Source organism: Oryzias latipes, chromosome 21, assembly GCF_053564925.1.
Source record: "Oryzias latipes strain Hd-rR chromosome 21, Olatipes_Hd-rR_3.1".
NCBI classification, from domain to species: Eukaryota; Metazoa; Chordata; class Actinopteri; order Beloniformes; family Adrianichthyidae; genus Oryzias; species Oryzias latipes.
This window is the reverse complement of record NC_136257.1, coordinates 34,438,690-34,463,473: the sequence shown is the minus strand read 5'-3', so window position 1 is coordinate 34,463,473 and position 24,784 is coordinate 34,438,690. Positions and strand designations below refer to the sequence as shown.

General features: G+C 48.1%; 2 protein-coding genes across 5 annotated transcripts; one reads left to right on the top strand and one right to left on the bottom strand.

Annotated features, from left to right (window-relative positions):
* Positions 1-4,010: 4,010 nt before the first annotated feature.
* On the bottom strand, positions 4,011-11,366 carry marco (macrophage receptor with collagenous structure). The gene is made up of 12 exons (XM_078939010.1): positions 11,211-11,366; positions 9,539-9,637; positions 9,085-9,239; positions 8,863-8,980; positions 8,721-8,792; positions 8,311-8,400; positions 7,716-7,787; positions 6,795-6,848; positions 6,523-6,558; positions 6,380-6,433; positions 4,653-4,817; positions 4,011-4,408 (listed from the first exon to the last, which is right to left on the bottom strand). Exons 1-12 carry the CDS (start codon positions 11,308-11,310, stop codon positions 4,278-4,280), a joined length of 1,146 nt encoding a protein of 381 aa, XP_078795136.1. The 5' UTR covers positions 11,311-11,366; the 3' UTR covers positions 4,011-4,277.
* Positions 11,367-16,240: 4,874 nt separating this feature from the next.
* On the top strand, positions 16,241-20,726 carry LOC144988550 (homeobox protein engrailed-1a-like). Of its 4 annotated transcripts, none has more exons than XM_078939011.1 (2): positions 16,241-17,195; positions 19,805-20,726. In XM_078939011.1, exons 1-2 carry the CDS (start codon positions 16,451-16,453, stop codon positions 20,122-20,124), a joined length of 1,065 nt encoding a protein of 354 aa, XP_078795137.1. In that variant the 5' UTR covers positions 16,241-16,450; the 3' UTR covers positions 20,125-20,726. The 4 variants fall into 4 exon arrangements, 1 of the variants encoding a protein (XP_078795137.1); XR_013652481.1 differs by lacking the exon at positions 16,241-17,195 and adding an exon at positions 18,449-18,586 and having other exon boundaries at positions 19,805-19,945; XR_013652483.1 differs by lacking the exon at positions 16,241-17,195 and adding an exon at positions 18,457-18,595 and having other exon boundaries at positions 19,805-19,945.
* Positions 20,727-24,784: the final 4,058 nt, after the last annotated feature.

Genomic DNA, 24,784 nt, shown 5'->3' with positions numbered 1-24,784 from the left:
CCATCAGCTGCTTCCATCAGCTGCTTCCATCGTATGCTTCCATCAGCTGCTTCCATCGGCTGCTTCCATCGTCTGCTTCCATCGTCTGCTTCCATCAGCTGCTTCCATCAGCTGCTTCCATCATCTGCTTCCATCGTCTGCTTCCATCAGCTCCTTCCATCAGCTGCTTCCATCATCTGCTTCCATCGTCTGCTTCCATCGTCTGCTTCCATCGTATGCTTCCATCGTCTGCTCCCATCAGCTGCTTCCATCATCTGCTTCCATCGTCTGCTTCCAATCGTCTGCTTCCATCGTATGCTTCCATCAGCTGCTTCCATCGTCTGCTTCCATCGTCTGCTTCCATCGTATGCTTCCATCAGCTGCTTTCATCGTCTGCTTCCATCGTCTGCTTCCATCAGCTGCTTCCATCGTCTGCTTCCAGCGTCTGCTTCCATCGTCTGCTTCCATCAGCCGCTTCCATCTTCTGCTTCCATCAGCTGCTTCCATCAGCTGCTTCCATCAGCTGCTTCCACCGTCTGCTTCCATCGTCTGCTTCCATCGTCTGCTTCCATCGTCTGCTTCCATCGGCTGCTTCCATCGTCTGCTTCCATCGGCTGCTTCCATCGTCTGCTTCCATCAGCTGCTTCCATCGTATGCTTCCATCGTATGCTTCCATCGTCTGCTTCCATCGTCTCCTCCCATCAGCTGCTTCCATCAGCTGCTTCCATCGTCTGCTTCCATCAGCTGCTTCCATCAGCTGCTTCCATCGTCTGCTTCCATCGTCTGCTTCCATCGGCTGCTTCCATCGTCTGCTTCCATCGTCTGCTTCCATCGTCTCCTCCCATCAGCTGCTTCCATCAGCTGCTTCCATCGTCTGCTTCCATCAGCTGCTTCCATCAGCTGCTTCCATCGTCTGCTTCCATCGTCTGCTTCCATCGTCTGCTTCCATCAGCTCCCATCCATTGCAGCCTGGGAATTTGTCAGTGTTTGTCTTTGGGGGGGGGGCCTGGCGCTGAAAGGAGACACCTAGCACGAGTGCCCGACATGAGGAGATGCCAACCCCCACCCCACTCCACCCCACCCCTCGGATTTGTTTGGTTTCAGACCCGGAAACATTCTGGAAGCCGTTCCTCAACTGCCCTCCGCCCTTTATGACATGTTAACAGGGCATGCGTGGGGGGAGGGGGGCAGCTTGCCACATGGTGGGGGCGACCCCTGTGATTCATGTTACACCTGAGCTGCTGTTTGTCCCTCCAGATGAAGAGGATCCCATCAGTTCCTGTCGGGGATCTCTACCTTTCAATGGACCTCGTCTCTTGTTTGGGGGGTCGTCTTAGGCATTGACCCCGTGTCGGACGACTTGCGGGGTTGCCAGGCAGATGTTCAATGGAGTGGGGGTGTCTCCAGTGAGGTTTTGGACAAAGCAGACAAGCCCACAATGTCCTGTCCGTCAAAGGGACTCGCCCCTTGATGGAGCAGAATGTCAATCTAAAATATAAGAATAAGATGAACACATTTTTAAAAATAGGTCTTAAATGTTCAATTTGATCTCAGAAGGACAAAAAAGGCTTTTAAAGTGGGTAGCCAGCTCTCCTGCAGGGGGTGGGCCCACCGGGGAAGGAGACCACATCATCCTTTCAGCCTGGGCCCAACCCCAGGCCTGGCTCCAGGGCGGGGCCCCAGGTTCAGTGCAGCTCTCAAGCTCCTCCCATGAGGAGACGGTTCACACAGCGGCAGGAGCTTCTTCAGAGACGGTGCTCAAAGAACGAGAAGCTCATTTTCCTGCTGTTTTTTGTGGGGTGAGATCTCCATTTAGACCACAGATGGGGGGGGGGGGGGGGGGGGCAGCATTTATCAGCATTCCAGCTTAGTCCTGAAGAGCAAATAGTTGATTCTCAGTTGATCAGCCTAGGCACACATGCACACACACACACACACACCACCGTGTGGCCTTTCACAGAGGGGGCGGGATGCTCTGTGTGCAAATGAGAGCCAGCCTCTTCCACAGGTGAGCAGCAGCGTGCCGGGAATGCCAGATGAGCGCCTCTAATGAGTCTGAAGAGTCAACAGATGACCTCGGGTCTTACCAGGAACCTCAGGGGTCACAGATCAACCAGGCGGGGGCACAGGAACTCACTGCAGATCCTCTCACTGCTGCAAAGGTGAAAGTTGGGGCTTTTAGCAGCAGAACTTCATCCCCTAAACTGTGGGTTCCATGTGTACGTGCACAATGCAGGGGTGACTGAGCCCCCCCCCCCCCCCCCCCGCAGGCCATAAGTTTGCAGAGGATGGACTGGGAGTCAGAGATTGTGGTTTATAACTGGTTTGGTGGAACAAAACTCTGGAGTTTTAGTATGTTCTAGAATCACAGTAACCTGGAGATTTTTCCAATCTTTCTGAAGAAAAGCGGTTGTCAAAGGTGGGCCGGAATGTGTGTAATATTTGTGCTGATCCTATTTCTTTTGGTGTTGGGTGGTTTTGTGTGTTGTGCTGTTTTGTTTAGTTTTTTTAACTTTTGCATGCGGTTTAATTTTATTGGATCATGGACCTGATTGCACACACCTGGACCTCATTGGGCAGAACTCCTCACCACTGCGTAAATGGAACTCTGAGCGGTTGCCGGTGGATCAAGCACCTGAGGCAGACGCAGCGCAGCAGAAGCGTGCCGCAAGGAATGAAGCTCTGGGTGAGAGCCAATGGAAGGCGGACCAGCTGATCGCCAGGTCGACGCCGACATTGAAGACGTAGCGGGAGCCGTGTGCGACGGGGGCCTCCACCGTGTGGAGGAACGCCGAGGCTGACCGAGAAGTTGCGTGTGGGACCTGAAGGCCTGACGATCGGTGCATAAAGGAAAGTCTGCTCTCCCGACCTGCCTGGATGCGTGTGGCTGATGTTGGTGTAACACCCTGAAGTTTTCCGTTTTTTTTGTGAGTTCATTTCAGCCGCACAGACGCTGGGTTTTTTTCCCCCCTCCACGGCCGGTTCCAACGGTGGACTTCGGGGGGCGCGGCTTTGGGACTGGACTTTTTTTTTTTTTTTTTTTTTTTTTTTTTAGCTGGGACTTTTAATCAAAATTTTATGTCTTTTATTTTTTTACCAATTTAAAGCTGTTTTAGATTACTATTTATTAAATCCCTTTTTATATTTTTAATTGTTTTAAGTCATTTTTGCACAGTATTTTATTGAGCTGATTCAATCACCAGTGTGACACGGTCTGGATCTTTCTTTGTTCCACAATCTTCCAAGATCAATCATGCAAGATTTCCAATCCTCCTTTAGGGTGTGAAGTCCAATGTTTTTAAGAGCCCCTCCCAAGTCCAGACAAACGTGTCCGGGGGATCACCGACACGAAACCAAAGCCACCAGAGGAACAGCCCAGGCTAGATGTTTTGGAGATGAATGCAGGGAAGCAGACTGAGATGTTTCAGACCAGGAAGGAGGCTGACAGAAAGACCATAGAGGGGGGGCATTGATGAAGAAAAGGAGCACGAGGGTGGCTGGTTGAGGTGTGACGGACGCTGAGGTTGGGCTTTGATGGAGGCGGATGATTCGCTGAATGGAGCAGGAGAAAGACAAAGAAGATTGCCGACCTTCCTTCCATGGAAGTGATGTTGTCTTTTGGTCAAAAGTCTCCATGTTGTCTGGAGTTCCTCAAGGCTCCATCCTCAGATCTCTGCTGTTTCACCTGCACATGCTCTCTCTGGGTCAGAACGAGCAAACCAAGTAGTTTTTTTTTTTTGTCACAGATTTGCAGATGACACACAGACTTAACCCTTGTTCTATCCTAGGCACTTTAACGTTGGGAGTTGGGTCATCTAGACCCACTAGACAGAGCTCTGAACCTTTTTTTCTTCAATGATTTGTGATCTTCACTGGTGTCCATGGATTACATGAAATCTTTCCACCTTTATCCACCTTTGTCATGGTAGGGAGAACACCTCAATGGAAGGGGGGGGGGGTCATCTAAGATAGCACAAGGGTTAAATAGCTCTGTCAGTGAGCCACAACAGTCACAACAAGCAACACCAAGATTACATTTTAGGAAACTTTATTAGCACAAGCTTTTGCTTACAGAAAACTCACAGCTTATAAAGGCAGTTTGAACGTACAGCACAGCGGAACGTTTTTGTTTTCTTGTATTTTTGTCGTCATGTTTACATGAGATCCGAGGATCAGCTGCTGTTTGAATGAGACACGCTGTCGTCCAGAGAAGGAAATGATGGCGAACGATGAAGGCGTGGAAACCAGTCTCTGCTGCAGACTCCGTCCCAGCCGGTCACCTGTTGCTCTCAGGAGTTTCAGATACAATGAACTCCCACGTCTTCATTGTGGTCGCAGTTGTGAACGCCAAACCCAGGATGACGGCACGCAGAGATGTCTAGCTCCTCTCCTGTGCACTGCACCTCGTCCAGCCAGATCTGACCCGATCCTGCAAACAGCACAGCAAACTCTGATTTCATGGCAATCGCACTACAGACGCAAAGAGCTGCACAGAAGCCTGCAGAAAACCAGAATGAGGTTCTCCTGCATCTCACTGCAGTTCATGCAGCCGCTCATGTCTTCACTCTTATTCATGGACAGATCATTTAGTTAGGGGGAAGTGTCTTGCTCAAGGACACAACAGCACTTGACTGAGGGGGGGTAGAGCTTGAATGATGGAGACGGTTTCTCACCTTGTGTAGCAATAAAGACTTCGACACAAGAATCGAAGCCAAGCATCCTACAAAGTACTCGTCCATCCATTGGGCCAAAGTTGTCATCACAGATGGTTCCCCAGACATCGTTGTGTTTCACCTCCACTCGTCCTTTGTTTCTGCCCGGAACAAGTCGCACTTTCACTAGAGGAAAGAGTTTCACGTGAGGAGGGGTGGATGCTTCTGCAGGTGAGTCTGCTCTCTGACAGGACCTCAGTGACCAGCTCATCTCCTCCTTTGACTGAAGCTCCAGCGTTCACAGAAACAAACATCTGACCCCGCGTGAGCACGCCACGAACGTTTGAGGAGCCCCCGCCAAAAGAGCAACAGACGAAGAGCCTGAAAAGCTCTGATCTTCAACCGCTCTAGTCTTTGTCTCACACACCAGCTGCGCTGTGCCACATCAGCCTGCAGGGGGCGCCCCAATCTTTCCAGGTCTGTCAGATCTGCTGTTGGGGTCAGAATCTGCTCAACACATCCCCAAAGGAAAGCATATTCTGCACCCCTGCTGAGAAAAATGTCCTCTTAACGTGTGAGAACCCCCCCACCACTATAAGAACTCTGGGTAAAATGCTCAGAAATGAGTGAACTGGATGGACTGTAGTGTAAATCTGATGTCAATCCCTAAAACCTTTTCCTTCACTCTGTTTCATGGACTTATAGAGACCCTGCCCTCCCTCCAGGACAGGAAAAGTTCATGATGTAGAACTTCCTGGTTAGTTACTGTCAGACTGTCAGGAATAGTGAGTAGGCTTGGTCCAGGTCCAGTGAGTTTGTCTAAATATCAGACATGTTTCTTTGTTGTCGTCAATTTTGTCTGCTTGCTCTGGAGTTGAATGGATCCTCTGAGAATGGAAGATTCAACTGTAGGCACACCTGAGTGGCAGGGGCTCAGGTGGTTGAGCAGGTTGGCCACGCCCCCACCCAGTCAAGTGCTGCTGTGTCCCTGGGCAGGACCCTTCACCCAAACTAAACTATCAGGTAACTCAAACTTTATTGAACTCTTTCACAAACAGTTGAAGCCCAGTGTGTACCAGCCCAGCAGGCTCCTGACTACAGTACCCACAATGCTCCAACAATCAAAGTCAAACATTTGGACAGATATTTGAGCTCTGTGTGCCGCAGAAAATCTGTTTGATTTAGAATAAGGCGGACTGTCAATGCGTCTGGTTTTGCTAGATTTTCCGTCACTAACAGCAATAAAATCAAACCTGTTTATTTTCAGTGTGAATCACTTCTGAAATCACAATTCCTTCCACATTTACTGCATTTAGATGATCCCACGGTACAGGATGTCTTTTGTTTTGAAAAGAAGTCATAGGAACCTCTGTCAAAAGTTGTTAACTATTTTCTACTACAGAGATTCGGCTCCTTTAGATCTCAACTCCAGAAAGGCTCTTTAATTGTTGATGGTTGCAGACTCCAGATCCAGATCATTCCTTGGACTAAAACATTGATTTATATGTATGTAAATGAATACGTAAAATCGCCCCCAACGAGATCCTTGATGTTTCTGAGAACATCCTTCTGTCATGGAGCCTCTGGAGGATTTTCCAGCAGGAACTGTCAGACTGAATAGAGGTGGTGGGTCAGACTCAACTGGATGTTTCTGCATAGATCTAGACTGTAGCGTACATGTTTCATGTTAAGGTTTAAGTGTCTCTGTGAAATGCACAGATTGTCTCCTCCTTCTGGGTCAGACTTACACTCCTTTCCCGGATCTCCCTTCTGTCCTTTGGGACCGCTGACTCCAGGGATGCCTGTGGGCAGAGCAGCAGACGTAGCTCTTTCTTTACACTAAAGGTCATCTCATCACATCCCCCCCCACATCATATGTAGGATCACTCACCGGGGGCTCCAGAGGGGCCGGGGGGTCCTGCTGCTCCTGTTGCAGAGGCAAAAATTGGATGATGAAAGTTTGAAACCGAAACTTTGAACAGCTGAAAACCAGTTTGAAAAGGTCGCAAACATCTTTGGAACAGCAGCAGGTGACCTGTCGCCATGGAAACGCCAGAATTGGCTGTTTCTCTTCCTGGATTTACCTACGTACTGGAAGTACGTGTGTCCTGCCGGCTAACCCGCTCACACATTAACGGGTCCAAATATCCACGTCCTGCTTACCTGAAGGTCCTGGTGGACCAACAACTCCCGGGTCTCCCTTCTCTCCTCTCAGTCCTGCACAACAAGCCAGCAGTCATGGACTCACAAACGTGCAGCAGGACACATGACCAGAGATCAACACAAGATCCAGATGTCAGTTTAAAACATGTCATCTGTGTCATTTCACAATGATGCACCAGCTCACACACACACACACACACACACACACACCGCCTCCCCATAAATAAATAAAATGGTCTGCAGCCCCCAGAGCTTCTCTTCTGTCATAAACCTGCAGTGGAGCTTCTTGTTTCTGCAGGAATCGCAGATTTCTCCGAAGCCCCTTTCAGATCTGGAAGGTGAAGACCTCAGCCTCTTCACGTGCTCAGCCGTTTCGGGACATCTCTGCGTGCTCTGAGGCATAAAATCCCTTCATTTGAAAACTTGTTGAACCAAAACTACTCAAAGGTGCAGCTGCTCGTCATGACAGACATGATCTTTGAGCATCAGAACACATCACAGCTCTGAACGGGGCTGTGACCCGTCTTTCAACCAGATTTCAGGTCCCCTTCACAAACCTGGACTGAACCTGAAGGTATCGCTCTGTTCAAAACCCTGTTGTTCAGATTCTTGTCTGAACTGGACCAGACCGCAGGTCCAGTTGGAACCAGCACCACAGTCAGTTGTTGGAACCAAACATCCGAGAAACCGTTCTGCTGCAGAAGTTCTCAGATTCTGCGTTCAGACATGCTCTTCACTCCTGAACCAGGAGGAAGCGGCTGTGGATTTGGTTGATTTGGTGAGTCACTCTCAGGTCCGGCAGCTTTTTGACACTTCTCCTTTAGAATGCTCAGGTTACACAGGTTTGATCCCCACACCCGAGCAGGAACATCATCACACACACGCAGGGATCAAACCTGTGGCCCTGATCCAATCACTGACCTGTGGCTCCAGGGGCGCCTGGGTCTCCCTTCAGACCTGCTGGTCCTTCACTTCCTGGGGGGCCTCTGGGACCTGCAGCAGACAGACACTGTAGTGATCAGGTGACCCCTTGAAGACGGTGAAACTTTTGGATCAAACGATCGTCTCTGGATCCTCCAGAACCTTCCTGCAGGGACTCGTCTCTTTCTGAAAACGCTTTGATTTCTACGACATAACCTGGATTTAGCTCAGCAAGCGGAAGATTCCAGGACGAGTGAGGAAAAGAAACTCCTGTTCATCATAACTTCATCTGCTGGAGGTGCTTCGAGTCCTGCAGCCACAGGAGTTTAGGATCTGTTCAGGGTTAAAGGGATTTGGAACCAGTGACCACGAAGCACAAGGAGCTCTGCCCTGCCTTGCTCAAGGGCCTGTTCACGACATTTTTCACTGCAGGTAACAAACTCAAGTCTTTCAAAATAAAAGTTCCTCCATATCTTGATTATATAGCTACACACACAACCACACACAGACACACACGAAAAACACACCCACCCACGCAAACACACACACACACACACACACACACACATACAATAATCAGAATTTCAACACTCACCAGCTTCACCTGCAGGTCCTGGTTCTCCACGTTCTCCAACAGGTCCCTTTTCACCCTTGGGTCCTTGAGGTCCAGCGACCCCACTGTCACCTGCACAACACAAAGTTTGGTTTTCCTGAATTCATGTCTGAGTGGTCCACCTAAACCATCTGAATTTGACTTGGATCGGTCCATTTCGGACCAGAACCTGTGGGACCTGAGGAAGACAGAGCAGTTTCAGACCCCGATGACCCGACCCACTGACAGAAAGTCAGCCATAAATAGGACTGGTCCCAAAACTAGCAGAACCAAGCCAGAACTCTGCTCTGAGAGAACCTCATCTTTGACATGACAATGCAGGTCAAGCAGTGTGGCCCACTGGTTGGTTCTGATGCAAAGACACAGGACCACCAAAGTTCTGCAGAGCTTACCTTTCAGGCCCTTCTCTCCGGGGGAACCGGCCTGTCCGGCTGGACCCTGTGGGCCTGGAGGTCCTGGAGGTCCTGGAAGTGGATGCATATGATGAGCAGCATGAAGCTGAAGGAACCAGAGAACGTCAGGCGTTGGACTCACCGCTTTTGAGGCTGAGGTTTGCCACTTCGCTCCTTAGGTTCTGGTTGCTGGAGTTCAGCCGGTGGAGGTCCGCTCTGAGACCGCCCAGCTGGCCTTCTTCACTACACAGACTGCTGACCTGTTGTCATGGCAACAGATGTTTCAGAAAGACAGTAGAGGACCTCAGATCCTCCTTGACCATCACAGGAAACCAAAACTGATCTGTGGGGTGCTCGAATGGACCTGGTTCTGCAAGGCCCAGAGGTGGGTTCTCAGGCTCCTGGTCTCCTGGCTGCTGTTTTGAAGAAGATGTTGGAGGTTGTCTTCATTCGGAGGAGCCAGATCAGACTTCTGCTTCTCTGATAGCGGCTTCTCCAGAGAGGACTGCAACACGAAAACTGAAGCAGAGGGAACACACATGATTTGTGGATAACCCGTTCACAGGAAGGATGGGGGTGTCAGGTGGTCCTTCAGGAAAATGCTGTCATGGAGGTTTGGAGAAAGGAAGGAGGTCCTGAACCAGCAAACATCTCTTCTACAATCAGAGTCGCTTGTGAACATCCAATGTTTCTGGTCTTCGGACCTCCAGGCTTTCTGGTAGAACGTCTCTACATCGTGTTGTGTTTATGAGGAAATCCTGCAGAACAGGGAGAACCGAGGACTGCTCTCTCCTGAAGCTGAGAAGATCCAGCAGTACCTTTGTAGACGAGGAAGCAGTTCAGGAGCAACAGCAGGATGACGCCCACCGTCAGCACGCCAAGGCACCACTGTCTTCTGGGGGGGGCAGGTTTCAGTTCTGCAAAACAGGAAAGTTCGTATGAAACAAAAGAGGAGCAACTTCAGGGTGACGAGAGGACAGAAGGAGCCCAGAGAACCTGGGAGGTCTCCTTAGTCTCTCCTGACGGGAAGTTTCTGGAGTTCAGAGTTTTTGTCTTTTTCTTGGTCAAAACCAGGTCAGCAGATCCAAGACCAGCAGGGTTTGTGGTTTCAGCTACAGGTCCAGCAGACATATGGGAGTCTCCTCTGGTCTCTCTGAGGAAACCTGAAGCAGTGCTGCCACCTGCTGGGAGAAATCCCGCTCCTCCTCCCGATATTCTGGATCAGAGCCTGGGTCGAGTCTTCTTCATTACAGGCGCTCACATGAGAAAAACTCAGATTACTCCTTTAATCTTCTGTGTTCCAAGCAGCTCCTGAATTTACTACACCTTTGCTCACCTGAGACCTGCCTGTGAGCTCCTCTGCAGCCTTCAGTCTGTCCGTTCTCGTCTGTCAAAATCTCTGCTTTTGTTTTGAACTATCTGACCTGAAGTTTGGCACTCAGCAAAAACTCATTTATCTGATTAATTCTAGATCGTTCGTCAAAGATGTTAAAGTCCAGGTCGGCTGTTAAAGTCCAGGTCGGCTGTTAAAGTCCAGGTCGGGTGTTAAAGTCCAGGTCGGCTGTTAAAGTCCAGGTCGGGTGTTAAAGTCCAGGTCGGCTGTTAAAGTCCAGGTCGGCTGTTAAAGTCCAGGTCGGCTGTTAAAGTCCAGGTCGGCCGTTAAAGTCCAGGTCGGCTGTTAAAGTCCAGGTCGGCTGTTAAAGTCCAGGTCGGCTGTTAAAGTCCAGGTCGGGTGTTAAAGTCCAGGTCGGCTGTTAAAGTCCAGGTCGGCTGTTAAAGTCCAGGTCGGGTGTTAAAGTCCAGGTCGGCTGTTAAAGTCCAGGTCGGGTGTTAAAGTCCAGGTCGACTGTTAAAGTCCAGGTCGGCTGTTAAAGTCCAGGTCGGGTGTTAAAGTCCAGGTCGGCTGTTAAAGTCCAGGTCGGCTGTTAAAGTCCAGGTCGGCTGTTAAAGTCCAGGTCGGCTGTTAAAGTCCAGGTCGGGTGTTAAAGTCCAGGTCGACTGTTAAAGTCCAGGTCGGCCGTTAAAGTCCAGGTCGGGTGTTAAAGTCCAGGTCGGGTGTCCAGGTTGGTTTCCAGCTCCTTGATGCTTCTTCTTGACCAAACACACCTCATCCGGGTCAGAAGCAGCAGGTAGGGCAGGGACGTCTGATGTTGGACCCTGAAAACCACGAGTCTTCCTCCCAGCAGACTCACTCATGGTGGCCCACAGGGCTCTGTAATGGTCCAATCTCTTTTAGTCTTCACTACCTTCTCTATTTACACTCAAACATCTCCAGCTCAGACTTTGTCTGCAGGAGTCAACCGTCTGATGTTTCTCCTCATTTCTGTAGGAAGAACTTTGAGGTCTCACTAAACGCCAGAATCCAAGTTTCTTCGTTCCTCCTGGCATTTTTAAAAAGTCATTCACGTTTTTTTTCCTGTGAACTTGCACCAAAATGGTGGATGTGAGGAAGACTAAAGCTGTGTGAGCTCTTGGTCGTCGTTCACTCACCGTCAGGCTGGAGGCGGTACAGACTGCTGCTGCTGCCTGACATGTCAAACAGCGGGTTGAAGTAAACTTGAGCCGTGTGTTTCTCCTCTTCTGCCTCCATGCTCTCCAGAGCCCAGATGTTCCTCACTTCCTGCTTCAGCCACTTTAAGACTCCCCCCCCCCCCCCCCCCCACATGCACACATTTGCCACAGTTGCTGTTTTGTAGCTGATTGGACAAAATTCTGGAGTAAACATCACAATGAGGAAGTCAGAGCTGCAGGCTTCCACTGTCCTGTAGAAAAAATGGACGCTGCGATGTCTGACAACAAACCAACCTCCAGCTGGTGGAGTGGGGGGGGGGGGGTCCTATTGGGGGTAAAATGATACCCAGCCTCATGTATCCCTAGGGCTGGATATCACCAATCATTTCCAGAATCAATTTGATTCTCCCAATTTGTTTGCTTCTTTCGATTCACTTGATTCAGTTTTGAATTTACACGGTTTACACCTTTAGACGCATTGGTATAGAAATGCAATAATAATCTTTATATGTTTTAAAGATATTCATGTTAATCTGATGCAGTTAAATCTATTAGTGACATAATAAACCAGTCAGATTGTTAAAACCATACAGTGTTCCATGGCTGAGAAACTCCAACAAAAATGTGCCGATCATTAACTTTGTAAAGTCTCTAAACTTTGTAATATTTCAAAAACAAATGTTCTGCCTCTACTGGAGGTGTTTCAGTTTGGCCACTAGGCGGAGCTGGCACTATAGCATTACACTTTAGCATTGCTAAACATACATGCATTAAATTAGCATTAAATGTTAGCATTAGCCGTCCTATGGGAAATTCTATTATACGTTAGCATCAAGCTAGCTTACATCGCTTTACTGCTGTTATTTGTTAGGTCACCGGAAAAGTTAAAGTCTCAACATAGTGTGACAGGGGTGTGCAGAATTTGTTCTCCACATTTAACCCATCCCCTGGGGGAGCGACGAGCTGCAGGCGACCCGCGCTCAGGAGGCAGTAGCGTTAAGGTCTTGCCCAAAGGCCCTCACTGGGTGATGTTTATTGCTCGCCATTGATATGGTAATTGCCCCATTACCATTGTTCATTCCCCTCCGGGAATTGAACCCTGGATTCTTGTGTGGTAATCTTTCACCTTACCAACCGAGCTGCCCAGGAAAGGCATTAAAGATCCGTCTCTAATGTTATAGATCAATTATTGATTTATTAAGCTCTGATTGATTCAGATCAATTAATCAACTTGATCAAGCCAGCCATAGGTTTCCTGCTTTTGTCTAGGAGGTCATCAGCAGCTTTGAAGCTTCACTTATTCAGAAAAGAATCATCAAAATCAAACGTTTACTTTTCTGAAAAACCAACATTTTCCAGATCAAATGAAATTGCTACAAGTTCTGACCACGATAAAAACCTAAGCAGAACAAAAGTCTCCTGAAAGAAGCGGACCCAGACTGACATGTGGGTTCTGAGGGGACTCTCCAGGTGCAGGTCTTGGATCAGAACCTGGACTCTTAGGTGACCTGATGTCACACTTTTTCATATTTCCTTTCTTCCAAAGAAGCACAGAGAGCATGATGCTCCCACCTCCATGTTTCACTTCAGAAGACCTTCTCCTTCTTACGTTTAGGTTTCAAATGTCTACATTTCAATTGAAGAGCTTCCTGAGGTCACCATGACGACGGTCTCAAGCAGCAATCTCCCTGATGCTTCAGACGCAGAGGAAATCTTCTGACCTTGGCCTTGGTTCTGGTGCAGCTCCTCTGGAGAAGCAGCTCTTAGACCGGAACGGCAGTCACCTGTCTGAGATCCGTCTGGCTGTTCAGGTTCCTGGGAGCCAAAGCTCAGCTCCTCCAGAGAACCTGAGATGCAGATCTGCAGAAGGTGTGGAGGCCCAGAGCTGAGGAACATTCATGACAAGCTAATAGGAGGAAGCTGAGTCTGTGCTGCAGACTTCAGCTGAACCCCTGAGCTCCTATCTTCAACAAATCGCCTCCTCTTCTGCACCATCTGCTGCTTTTTCTGTTCATCCATCCATTTGTTGACCCTTCTTAATCCCTTCAGTTTGATGGTGTTACTGGAGCCTATCCCTGCCACTTTCAGGCAAAGGCGCGGATCCTCCTGGACAGTTCCTCAGGACTTTCTCTGCTCACAGTTTTGATTTTGTGGAATGGAGTCTATTTTGGTGATTCAGCTCTTGGGTCACGGCTGATCGTGTTGATTCATACGATTCATGGTCACATGAATCCAGTTCCTGCAAGAAGGAAAGAAGAAGTGACCGTTGGTTCCTCCTCTTAAAACAGATCTGCCAGTTTTCGCTTGTCTCAGCTGAAACCGACTCTCTTGCTTCCGTTTCTCAGCAGATCTGAAATCCTGGATTGTTGACGATGAACTCCTAAAGTTCAGCTGAGCTCCGACTTAGACAATGCGCATTTACAACGCTCTTCTGAGTCCTTGAAGGCCTCACACACTGCAGAAAACACAAATGCTTATCAATTACTTTTGACTGGTTTCTAGTTAAAATAGCCTATTACACTTGATGTGATTCCTGCTAAAATTCTAAAGGAAGCTTTTGAAACTGCAAGGCCTGGACTTTTTTTAGCAGGTCCTGAAGCTCTGGAGTTGTTCCGTCTGCTTTTAAACATGATGCGGTTAAGCCTCTTCTTAAAAAAACTCATCTGGACACCTGTTTTATCTCATTTTAGACCCGTTTCCTAATTGTCATTTTTTAGCAGTTAGAGTCTTTTTTAGAACACAATTTTAATTTCTGGGAAGTTTCAGTCGGGTTTTAGATCTCGGCACAGAACAGAGTCCGCCTGCTAAAGGTGGCATCGCTGTGTCCGTTGATGCTCTGCTGCTGTTGGACTTGACTGCAGCTTTTGACACGGTGGACCTTGCAGGCCTCCTGTCTCCACTACCACATCACGCCGGCATTCGTGGCACCGCACCAATAACAGGGAGAGGTTTTTCAGTCTGGATTGGTGAGGCCTCCTCACGGTTAATCCTCCGTCCTGCTCTTTTTTCTTTATACCTACTGCCTCTTGGTTCTGTCATTGCACAGCATGATGTCTCTTTTCATTGTTATGCCGATGATCTGCAGATAAATCTGCCCCTAAGTTAGAGAAAAAAGAGCTCAGAAAACGTTTTAACAGAGTCCGTTGATGGCATAAAGCAGTGGTTGATCCAGAATGTTCTGTATTTGAACGAGTCAAAAAGAGAGAGAATTGTGTGTGTGTTTGTCATGTTTCTTTGTGTGTCAGCAGTGACACTAAAACAGACCTTCTGTCCTGCAGCTTGTCTGCTCCTCCAACGTGAACTGCTCCTCTGCAGCCACCAGGGGGCGCAGTGGTTCCATCATGAGCTCCGGCATCAGCAGAGCTTCATCTGCGGTTCTCCTCCAAAGGAATCTGCTCCAAGCGGGTTTTTCCGTAGGTGACAAACCCCCACCCCCACCAGCATCCCCTCAGACCCTGTTGTAGATCATTATCGGAGGTTTTTCCTCCCGTTGTCCTTTCTCCAACAGTCTGATCTTCTCCCAGAGGTCATTATTCTGTGACCTGCTCCACCTTCATTCTACGAAATGACTCTGATGTCCAGGTTTGGCATTTTTCCTGCCTTTCTGGGAGAAAAATGAACATTCATCTGCAAAGTCCATCAGGAGACTCTGACATGGTCACGTGACTTCAGCTTCCCCTTCACTGAACTAAGCTTTTGTGCATCGATTGTTCCTGAAACGATGAGGATTTTATGTTAAAGATTGTTTTTAGTTTACCTGGAACTTAGAATTCAAACCTTTGCTCCAAACTTTAATTCGTCCGAACATAAAACAGAATAATCAAAACATGACTCAGCAGAATTCTGTTTGGTTTTCTACTTCCTGTTTTGTCTCCGCTAGTTCTCCTTTTATTTTTAATTTGATCATGTTATTGCTGGGATTTATTAAATCATCTAGTGATAAAAAGAAATTACAATTTATTTTAAAATTTTGATTTTATTATGGTTTACTTTATTAAAAACAGACAAGAATAAATGTACTTTATTTTAAATCGAAACAAAAATAAATGAATATTAGCAGAAAAACACAATAAAAACAAAACAAAATTTACTGGTGGAAAAAATGTGCGCTTTTTCTTCTTCTTTTTGCATTTTTTAATAACTCTTTAAATTAATAATACATGGATTTATAGTTTAATAAATTAATCAATTGTGCTTCTGTTTACACCCTTTCCTTTTGTCCAGATCGGAAAGTCTCCGTTTGTGTTTTTGCTCTGACCCCCCCGAGAAGCGGTGCGTGTGCGCCGCGTGCGCGCGCGACTCTGATGGACGGCTTGGCACGAGCGCAGTGACAGTGGCCCATCGCGGCCCTTGATAAACACGCGCGGAATTAGAGGCGATCAATTATCCACGGCAGCTCCACATCACCGCCGCGAGATAAGAGCGCGCGCGTGCGCCGTACTGCCTGCGGAACAATGTCGGAAACAAAGCTGAGAACGCGCCGCGAGCAGTCCAGGGGTGGCACGCGCGTGCCAATAAAAAGGTGCGTCCAATGAGTGTGGCAGGTGAAGCGAGCGAGAAGACAAAGACTCGTGAAAACGAGTCTGTACGAGCACGAGCGCGAAGTGGGTCAGAGAAAATGTAACAGTGAAAACATGACAACAAACACAGAAAAAGCAAAAAGAAAATGAAAAACAGTAATTAAAAAGAAAAAAGTTACAACAAAAATAGGAAATATATTAATAAAAAATCAAATGAAAAAAATCCTCAAAAAAGAACAAAAGCAATAAAAGGACACGGAGGTACGTGACCCACAACGAGCAGGAGGCCGACACGCGCTCCACCGCGCGCGCACTGCTCTAAGTATGTTTGGATTTGTGCTGTTACATCCTCGTGCGCGTTTGATTCTAGTTTACCTGTTTCTGCTCACCTTTCTTCTCCCAGTCTTGTTGCTGTGCGCATGCGGTGCGCATGACAATGAGGCCCTTTCTGTCAGTTTACTGCGCGTGCGCGCGAGAGTGTGAGGAAAAGTCCGTCTTGCTTATCCTCCGCTGCAGCAGACAGTGGTAATCGGGCCGAACCTTTGTGGTTCCGCCTGTTCGGTCCTCCTGTCGGTTTACAAACGCCGGACGTCATTGGCCGTCGTCACACGGGGTCCAAAAGCTTCCCGCTCGCTGATTGGCCCGCTGCGCTCCGGCTCTAATCGCTGCGTCCCGGCCCGCTGACTCTCCACCGGACTGATGCGAGGACAGGTTCGGCCGTCAGAGCAGCGAGCACTGCGGGGAGCCGACCATGACGCGCTGGAGCTGCGGCGCGCTGCCTGGACACCCCCGTTCCGACAGCACAAGCAGGTTCTAGTGGTTCTGGTTGATTTGAGTCTAGAAACCGAGGCTCACAGCAAACTGGCCCGACGGAACAGCACCAGGTTCCGTGGACAGACAGCGATGGAGACACAGCGGGACCGGAGCAGTTCGGACTGCAGCGACCCGGAGAGCGTGTCCCCGGGTCCCAGCCTGCCCTCCCCGCCCACGATGCCGCTCCAGGCCCAGCAGGCCCACCGAACCACCAACTTTTTCATCGACAACATCCTGCGGCCGGACTTCGGCTGCAAGAAGGAGCTGGGTTTGGGCCCTCGGGACCGGGCGCACACATCCGGGCGGCTGCGCGCTCACCCACTGCTCAGCAGGCCCAGCCTTCCCGGGACACCGAACCAGGACTCGAACTGCAGCAGTGACAGCATCTCCTCCTCCTCCACCTCCTCTTCGTCGGTACACAGTCCAAAGAAGAGCGACGGCAGCGCTGTGGGGCCCGAGGGCGGCGGCGGCGGCGTCAACCCGGCGGAGAGGAGCGAAGAGGGGGCCGCGGACAGCACCTCCTCCCCGCTGGCGGCTCTGAAAGGAACCGCGGCGCAGACGCAGGACAGCCAGCCGCTGCTGTGGCCCGCGTGGGTCTACTGCACCCGGTACTCGGACCGGCCGTCATCTGGTAAGGCGACACATTCGGTTCCGTTGCGCCGCAGTCACCCCAGTTCAGAACCGGAAAGAGAAGCTACACACATTTACACACAGAACAACAACAACAACAACAACAACAATAATAATAATTTTAATAATAATAACAATTTTAATAATAATAATAATAATAACAATAATAATAATAAAAATAATAATAATAACAATAATAATAATAATAATACCAATAACAATAATTTTAACAACTATAATAATAATAATTGACAATAATTATAATAAAATGTAATAATGGTACGAATACTTTAAGTCTTACCACAGATGTTTGTTTAATTGTTCTGCATTTGTTTCTTTTTCAAAAATACGAATAACAGTCACGCGCGTGATTTAAAATAATCCAAAATGCCTCCTTTAAAATAATACTAATTAAATATATTAATTTAATTTTTTCATAGTAGTCATTTCTGTCATTATATTTTTTTTATTATAGCAACTATTTTATTTTTATAATTAAATGTTCTAAAATTTCTAAATAAAATATTTTTTATTCAATTATTTTTTAAATCTTACCAAACATGCTTTGGATTTTACACTTTTTTTTCAAATAAAGACTTAACAGTTCTACTAAAACGTAGCACTGAGCGCGTGCTGGACCTACAAAGGTGCAAACACGTGCACGGCTCTGAAATGTCCCGTCTGAGGATGACCGTCGTTCATCGGTCACGCGCCTTGTTACAACAAAAGAAATAAATGTTTTGGACGTTATAACATTTTTCTCTTTTGTGATTTTCGTTTCTTTCATCCGCAAAGGCCTAAATTCTATTACACGTCACGTGCAGAGAAAGACAGAACACGCACGCGGTGTTTGAGTTGTTTTAAATCCTTTCATCTTCATTTTTCAGCTGCATAAAACTATTAAACCTTCTTTAGGGTTAAACTAAAAAAAACAACAATAACTTCATAATTAATAAAAAAACAGAACAAGAAGGTTTTCGGCGCGTTGGTGTTGATCGTCGCGCGCACGTCAATCAGCTGTTAGATGCAAAAATAAAGTTTAAAGTCGTTGATTTAAAAGCAAAGAAATCCTAAATAATACAACCATTAATTTAAATAAGTATTTAAACACTAAAACTGTTGCTGCTCCAAGTCAGAAGTTCCGTTCTTAGCATTTTTATGATTGATTTAAAATAAAAACTAAACGCAGTTTTCAGGTCAGAAACGTTTTGACTGTCAGCGCGCGGCCGTGTTGGCTCTTAACGGTCCATGCATGTTTAATCACGGCGTGCACGCGCGCACCCATTACAGCAAAACCCTAAGGGGAACTTGGAGTCACTAGACCAGGAAAACACGATGTTTTCGGACCGAACCGAGGAAAGTTCGGGTGCAGCTTACTGACGCCGGTTAAGAGTACGCACGGTGTGTGTGTGTGTGTGTGTGGGGGGGGGGGGGGGGGTCCAGGCAGTTTATGCTGGATTTCATGATCGCAGGCTAAACCTGTCCAGGTGAGAGTCATGCACGCGCGCGTGAGGGGCTCTTGTCATCGCGTTTTCCCCACAGAGCAGCAGATCCTCATCAGAGGTCCAACATGGAGAAGTTGAGTAAAAAAAAACTGTCAGGCAGAGAAAATACGATTTGAGTTTCAACGGACCCTCATTTATCAAAGTAAAGGAGGCGCCCGTCTTCTGTTGCCATGACAACAGTTTTCCAGACACTTTTTTGTTGTTAAAAAGTTCTCAAATCGGCGAGGTTCTTCAGTGAGTGAGAGTCATGTCTGCAGATCAGGTTGTTGTTTTTGTGTTGCTGCTGCTGCCTAAAGGTTCCGCTCAATAACATTTTCATTTGAAATGTGAGAATTTTACAGGAATTCAATCACAGTTAATGGCGTCTGTAGTTAGAAACCTCAACGGGCTTCACAGTCACAGTCCTGTTGACTTGGGATGTGTAGCTGCCTTTAGGACGTGTTTAATTGATGGTTTTTGACTTTTTAAAAATGCTTCATGGGTCTCCTTCTATCTTTTTGTTGTAAACCTGAATTTAGTGTCTCCACTTCTATTACATTTTCATTCTGTTGTGGCTGCAAACTCAGCTCGTTGAAAATGAAATTTTCTACCCGGAGCTACCTGGACGAACACACTCACACACACTCACACACACACCTACACACACACACAAACACACTCTCACACACTGATGGCGCCAAGCTATAACCACCAGAAGCTATAGGGTTCGGTGTTTTGCCCATGGGCCAGCAGGGCAGGAGCCGAGTCATCTGGGATCGGAGGTCGACCGCTCCTCCACAGCGTTTTCCATCTGTGATTATGGGCCAGTGGGATTATTTTCGGGGAGGGAACAATATCCTCTGCAAAGAGAAAAGATCTGCGGATTAAAAACTGGAAGGTTTCCTTTGATTTGAGATTAAGATGTTAAATGAAACAGTGACGTCATTCTTAAAGTAACACAGAAAACGCAAAAGACTCCAGTGTTTTGTCTGATTTGCTTCCGCCTATAGTTTATTGTGCCTGTTGCGAGCGCGCGCGACAATTTTTTTTCTGCGTGTGTGGGCACGCACATGTACGTGCCGCGCACATATTCACCTCTCCGCTCCGCCCTCTGCCCCCACTGCAGGTCCACGGACGCGGAAACTGAAGAAATCCAGGAGCGGCAGGGAGGACAAGCGGCCGCGCACGGCCTTCACGGCCGAGCAGCTGCAGCGGCTGCGCGCGGAGTTCCAGGTGAACCGGTACATCACGGAGCAGCGGCGGCAGGCGCTGGCGCACGAGCTCCACCTGAACGAGTCCCAGATCAAGATCTGGTTCCAGAACAAGCGGGCCAAGATCAAGAAGGCGAGCGGCCTAAAAAACGGGCTCGCGCTGCAGCTGATGGCGCAGGGCCTCTACAACCACTCCACCACCACCGTGCACGAGGAGCGCGAGGACAGCGACTGACCTGCGCGCGGCGCGGGGTCAGCACAGGCTGGATCACCTGAACCAAAGAGCTTCTTTCAGACCTGAAGGCACGTGCACGCTCAGGACGCACGCGCGCCGTTCTCCGTCGGTTCCAGAGCGTAAAGGAGCAGCCCTCATTAAACTTTTCCTGGACCAAACGAACTCCCCCTCCGCCGGAGTGGGCCGAACGCACGCGCATTCTGCTGCTGGTTCCGGTTCTTTTGATAACAATGGAATTATAATAGGATCTGAGGAAACATCCGACCAGAACCTCAATGGTGGAACTCAGAGAAACCAGAATATTCTACAAAACTCGGTCCGGGAGTTCTGAGCGGCCCAATGGTTCGTGTTTACGCACAGACGTCCTTCAGAATTCTGGATAACTCCGCGCTCTCAGAACCTCCTGCATGACTGGTGGATTCGGTTTGCAGTACCAGACAGGTTCTGGGGAAAGCAGCAGTGTTATCTGCCGGTTCTGATCCAGAGTATCAGGGTGTAGAAAGGGAAAAACGGGAACTGGATGGAACCGTTGGGAGTCACGGACTGGACCGAGTGGGTCTCAGGTTCTGTATGAATTTCCAATAAAGCTTTTTCTACTGAGACCCAGCTCCTTTGTTGGGGTGGGGGGTGGGGGGAGCTGTGACATCACCGCTGATGCGCGGCAGAGCGTGAAATTACCTGCTGATCTGTGCCCGTAGATTCCACGAGCACTGCTGCGCTCAGAACCGGGTTCGGAACCGGAAGTTAACATTTCTAATATGTTATGAATGAAGAGAAGAGTTCTAAACTGTGTGATTACGCATGCGCAGCGTCACTAATCACAATACGATCTGCGGTTTTTCCCCTGCGCAGAAGATACTTCTGACAGAAAACAGAACCGCAGGAGATCAGGCCGGTTCCGGTTTTAAAGGTACTAGCAATTCACCTTTGAGATCCAAGGCCCTGATGAGAAAACACCTGCTGGTTCCGTAGAACCCAGACAGAACCGTTTTCCTTTAGAGTCAGAGAAAAAAGGCTTTAAATGTTTTGATATTTTATTTTGAAATTCAGTTCTGTTTTAGTTTCCTGTTTGACAGAATTCACTGAATGAAACTTTTCTCTAATCACTTTGGTTTCTTTATTTTGACTCTTTTTTAAACAAACATTTTTTAATTTCCATAGATGTCAAATAAATGTATAAACTAAGCTTCTTTATCAAGAGATGAGGAGCATCCTTCAACAGCTTAACACAACACACACACACACACACACACACTCTCTTGTCCAGTTTCTATCAGAACTTCTTCAGATTTTTCTGAATCAGAACAACAAAATACCAAAAACTTCGCTCCAGACCAATGAGCTTCAGTTCAGACTGAAACCAAACCTGCGATCCAGACGGATCCCAGTGACGTCACGCTCTCAGCTGATAACCAAAGGTCTCCAGTCCAGACCTCAGTGTTCTATGTCTCCAAACCAACGAGCCATTGAAGCTCCTTATTGGTTAAACACACCTGGTGCAGGTAATCAGCAGCAGACGCAGGATTTCTAGCAGAATGCCGGTCCTGGAGACCCCCGCCTCAAAGAGATCCATGGGGCCCTGCAGGTTCCTGAAGGTCTGAGAGAAGAAGAGTTGTTCACTCACATTCCACTTCCTACTTTTTATTATTCCGTCTGCTTAATTGCTTAATTGCTGCTCCATGTCAGAAGTTCCGTTCTTACTATTTATATGACAGAAATCCTTCATTTTTATTCATTGACACGTAAGCAAAAGCTACATTTCACATGTACACACAAACAGACACACACACACACACACACCCACATACACAAACCAACACACACAGACCAACACACACACACAAACAAACCAACACACACAAAACAAGCACACACACACAGTGGCTTATTGTCCAACTGTGTTTTCGTGTTTGATGCTGCAGTGCTGGTCAGACGCTCCGCACTGGGACTTGTTGCGGTCATGCAGGCTGCTCTGCTGGATGAAAGGTTAGAGAAGAACATGACAGCTGCGGCTTTTCTCTGCTGCTGTTCATCGTCGGAGGCAGCATCATTGTGTTGTCATGAACAACACAATGATGCTGCCCTTCACCCGGACCACAGGAGGACAGCTTCATTGCTGCATGGAGGCATCTGAGATCCAATCTTCATGTTTGGCGCCGCTCTCTGACATACTTCCTGTTTTTTTTTGTTGCTCTTGAAGAAGGACAAAGGTGTTAGACCTTCACATGCTTGGATAGACGTGACAGGTTATAAAGCAGCAGAATGGTATGAAGCACACGCCTGAATCTTTGCTTTGAACTCCTGATGTTTATTGAGTCCGATTTTTGCCTCATTTGTAGTTGTTAGCTTATAGTTGTGATAGTTTTCTGAATATGAAGTTATGGCTGTGTGGCAGCTGTCCGTTTCTGGAACACAGAGAACGTTTTGGTTCCTGCTGCTAAAACAAAAAACTGGTGAGGATCTCAAGGAGAGCTTCACCTTTGGCTCAGATCCTTCTCCGCTACATCAGATGTATGCAGCCACCCCACTGCTGCAGCCGCTACACCCGTCCGTCTGTCAATCCAACTGTCCACCCTCACTCGTAACCAAGACCTAGAAGGACTGAAGCTCCTCCCCTTGGGGCCGTAGCTCTCCACCTGCCAGGAGAGGCAAACCATCTAGTCCTGGTTGAGAACCATGTCCTCCAACTTGGAGAGGACAAAACCCCCTCACTTTTGTTTGTAGTCATTAAAAAGATTAGGGCCAACCAGTCTTTGATGTCCAGACAAGACAGAAGTGGTGTAACGGAGCAACCTTACTTAATTAGTAAATAAATCTGACCATGGTCAGCATAGCAGTGAAAGGATGGAGCCCAGAGGAAGGAGGTACAGAGAGAGTAACAGTGGTCCTAAAGTAGAGCCCTGTGGAACCCCAAACAACAACGGAGCAGTTAAAGAATAAGATAAGACACGCTCACACACACACAGCCAGTCTGTTGGGTCCGTCCGGTCTCCTCCTTTGTCAGCAAATCCAACCCTCCACCAGAGGGTGATCCGTTGAAAGCTCCGCCCTTCTCTTTGGTGCCCTAGACAGACTGCCAAAGGTCACATGATACAACCAATAGTCAGTCGGGGACCTCCTGCCTCAGATGTTCTGGTGTGACATGCTTGTGCTAGAGAATGGTTTTCATTACAGACAAACTGTGTCCAATCCCAAAACACTACTCAGATCAGAGAGGCCGTTGGTCTCGATCACGCCCTTCCAGGTATCACTCTCATTGCCCACAATGAGTAGAAGTGAAGTAGAACAAGAGGTTTCTCCCATTTTCTGTTACCCCTCCTAGAGATCCCAAGTACTCCTCTTTTGTTGACATGCCGAGGCCACATGACCTGACCCCAGTCTGTAGGCGCAGGGACGTGACCTTCCTGTCAACAGAGGGGAACCTCAACACAAGACAAAAGTACCCCGTCATGTCTCACCATGGGCAACTCAGAGTCCAATGCCTCTGGGTTTTAGCGCCCACAACTGTATGTGGAACCCAAATATGTCTAGCTGCTACTGCTCATCTTTCCACACAAGCTCAGGCCCGTTTCCGCTCTGTGAGGTGACATTCCAAGTCCCAATGGTTGGATTTCATCTCTGTGGGTTGGGCCCGGTGGGCCCCGCCCTTGGCTGCTGCCTCATCTTTGTCTGTCCTCTTTTCTTCTGCTGGTTTCTTAAATCTTTTTGACCTTTTCATGAATTTTTTTATTAAGAATAGATTTGGTTCTAAAATCCTTTGTAATACAGTTAGCAGACGCAGGACAGTGCTGTTTAGACGACCTGCTCCAGATATGATCAGGATCTAAGAGGACATCACCTTCAGCAGCCGAGGAGCTGAGGCTGAGGTCATGTTTCATGTGTCACTTCCTGTTTCACGTGTCACTTCCTGCTGGTCTAAACCTTCCAGAAGTCAGACTGCAGCCATGCACTGATGCTCTGAGCTTCAGATTTATGGTGAACTTGGAGCCCTGCAGTCACTCATAGGTCGGTTACAAGAAGAAAATGGACTTCCAGCTCCTCCTTTGGTGAGGCTGAGGTCACTCGCCTAACTTCTGCATGGAGGATCTGAGATCTGGGTGGCTTAGAGTCTGGACGTGCACACCTGCAGATGCTCACGGCCTTCATAAAATGAAAACAGGAGAGCTGTGGAGGTCAGACTGAGCCTCTGTGTGGTCTCCTTTCTGCATCTGGATGGAATGAGACGCTTCACACCCGGCTCAAGTTAAGGCAGCACAGGTTCAAGATCAGTCCAAGTTTGAAAAATCTGCTCCTGTGAGCAGCGTGTCACCTGAATCTCTGCAGAGAAAGGTTTCCATGGAGCTGTGGTTCAGAGACCAACGCTCAGATGGACCGACACCAGAGTCAACAGCAACATCAGAGGAGGTTTGATGCCACGCTGCTCCACACCAAAGCAAAAGCAGGTTAACATCTGGAAATCATCATTTCTAATTGGACAGGCAGCAGTTTGTACAATGGTGTAGTGGTTAGCACTTTCACCTTAAAATGACAAGGTTCAAATCCCAGCTGTGTTCTCCTCAGGGTTACCTGGGTTGATTGTTGGCTCCACATTGTCCAGGCTCGTGTTCCTGAACTTACGGGAAACCATCCAGATCTTCCAAAAAGCATCTGCTGACATAAA

Coding starts and splice junctions, on each gene's coding strand:
- marco (XM_078939010.1), bottom strand. CDS start 11,310: ATGGAGGCAGAAGAGGAGAAACACACGGCTCAAGTTTACTTCAACCCG. Junction 9,240..9,538: donor CTGCTTCCTCGTCTACAAAG/GTACTGCTGGAT, acceptor CCTCTGCTTCAG/TTTTCGTGTTGCAGTCCTCT. Junction 4,409..4,652: donor AGTCTTTATTGCTACACAAG/GTGAGAAACCGT, acceptor TGCTGTTTGCAG/GATCGGGTCAGATCTGGCTG.
- LOC144988550 (XM_078939011.1), top strand. CDS start 16,451: ATGCGAGGACAGGTTCGGCCGTCAGAGCAGCGAGCACTGCGGGGAGCC. Junction 17,196..19,804: donor CTCGGACCGGCCGTCATCTG/GTAAGGCGACAC, acceptor CCCCCACTGCAG/GTCCACGGACGCGGAAACTG.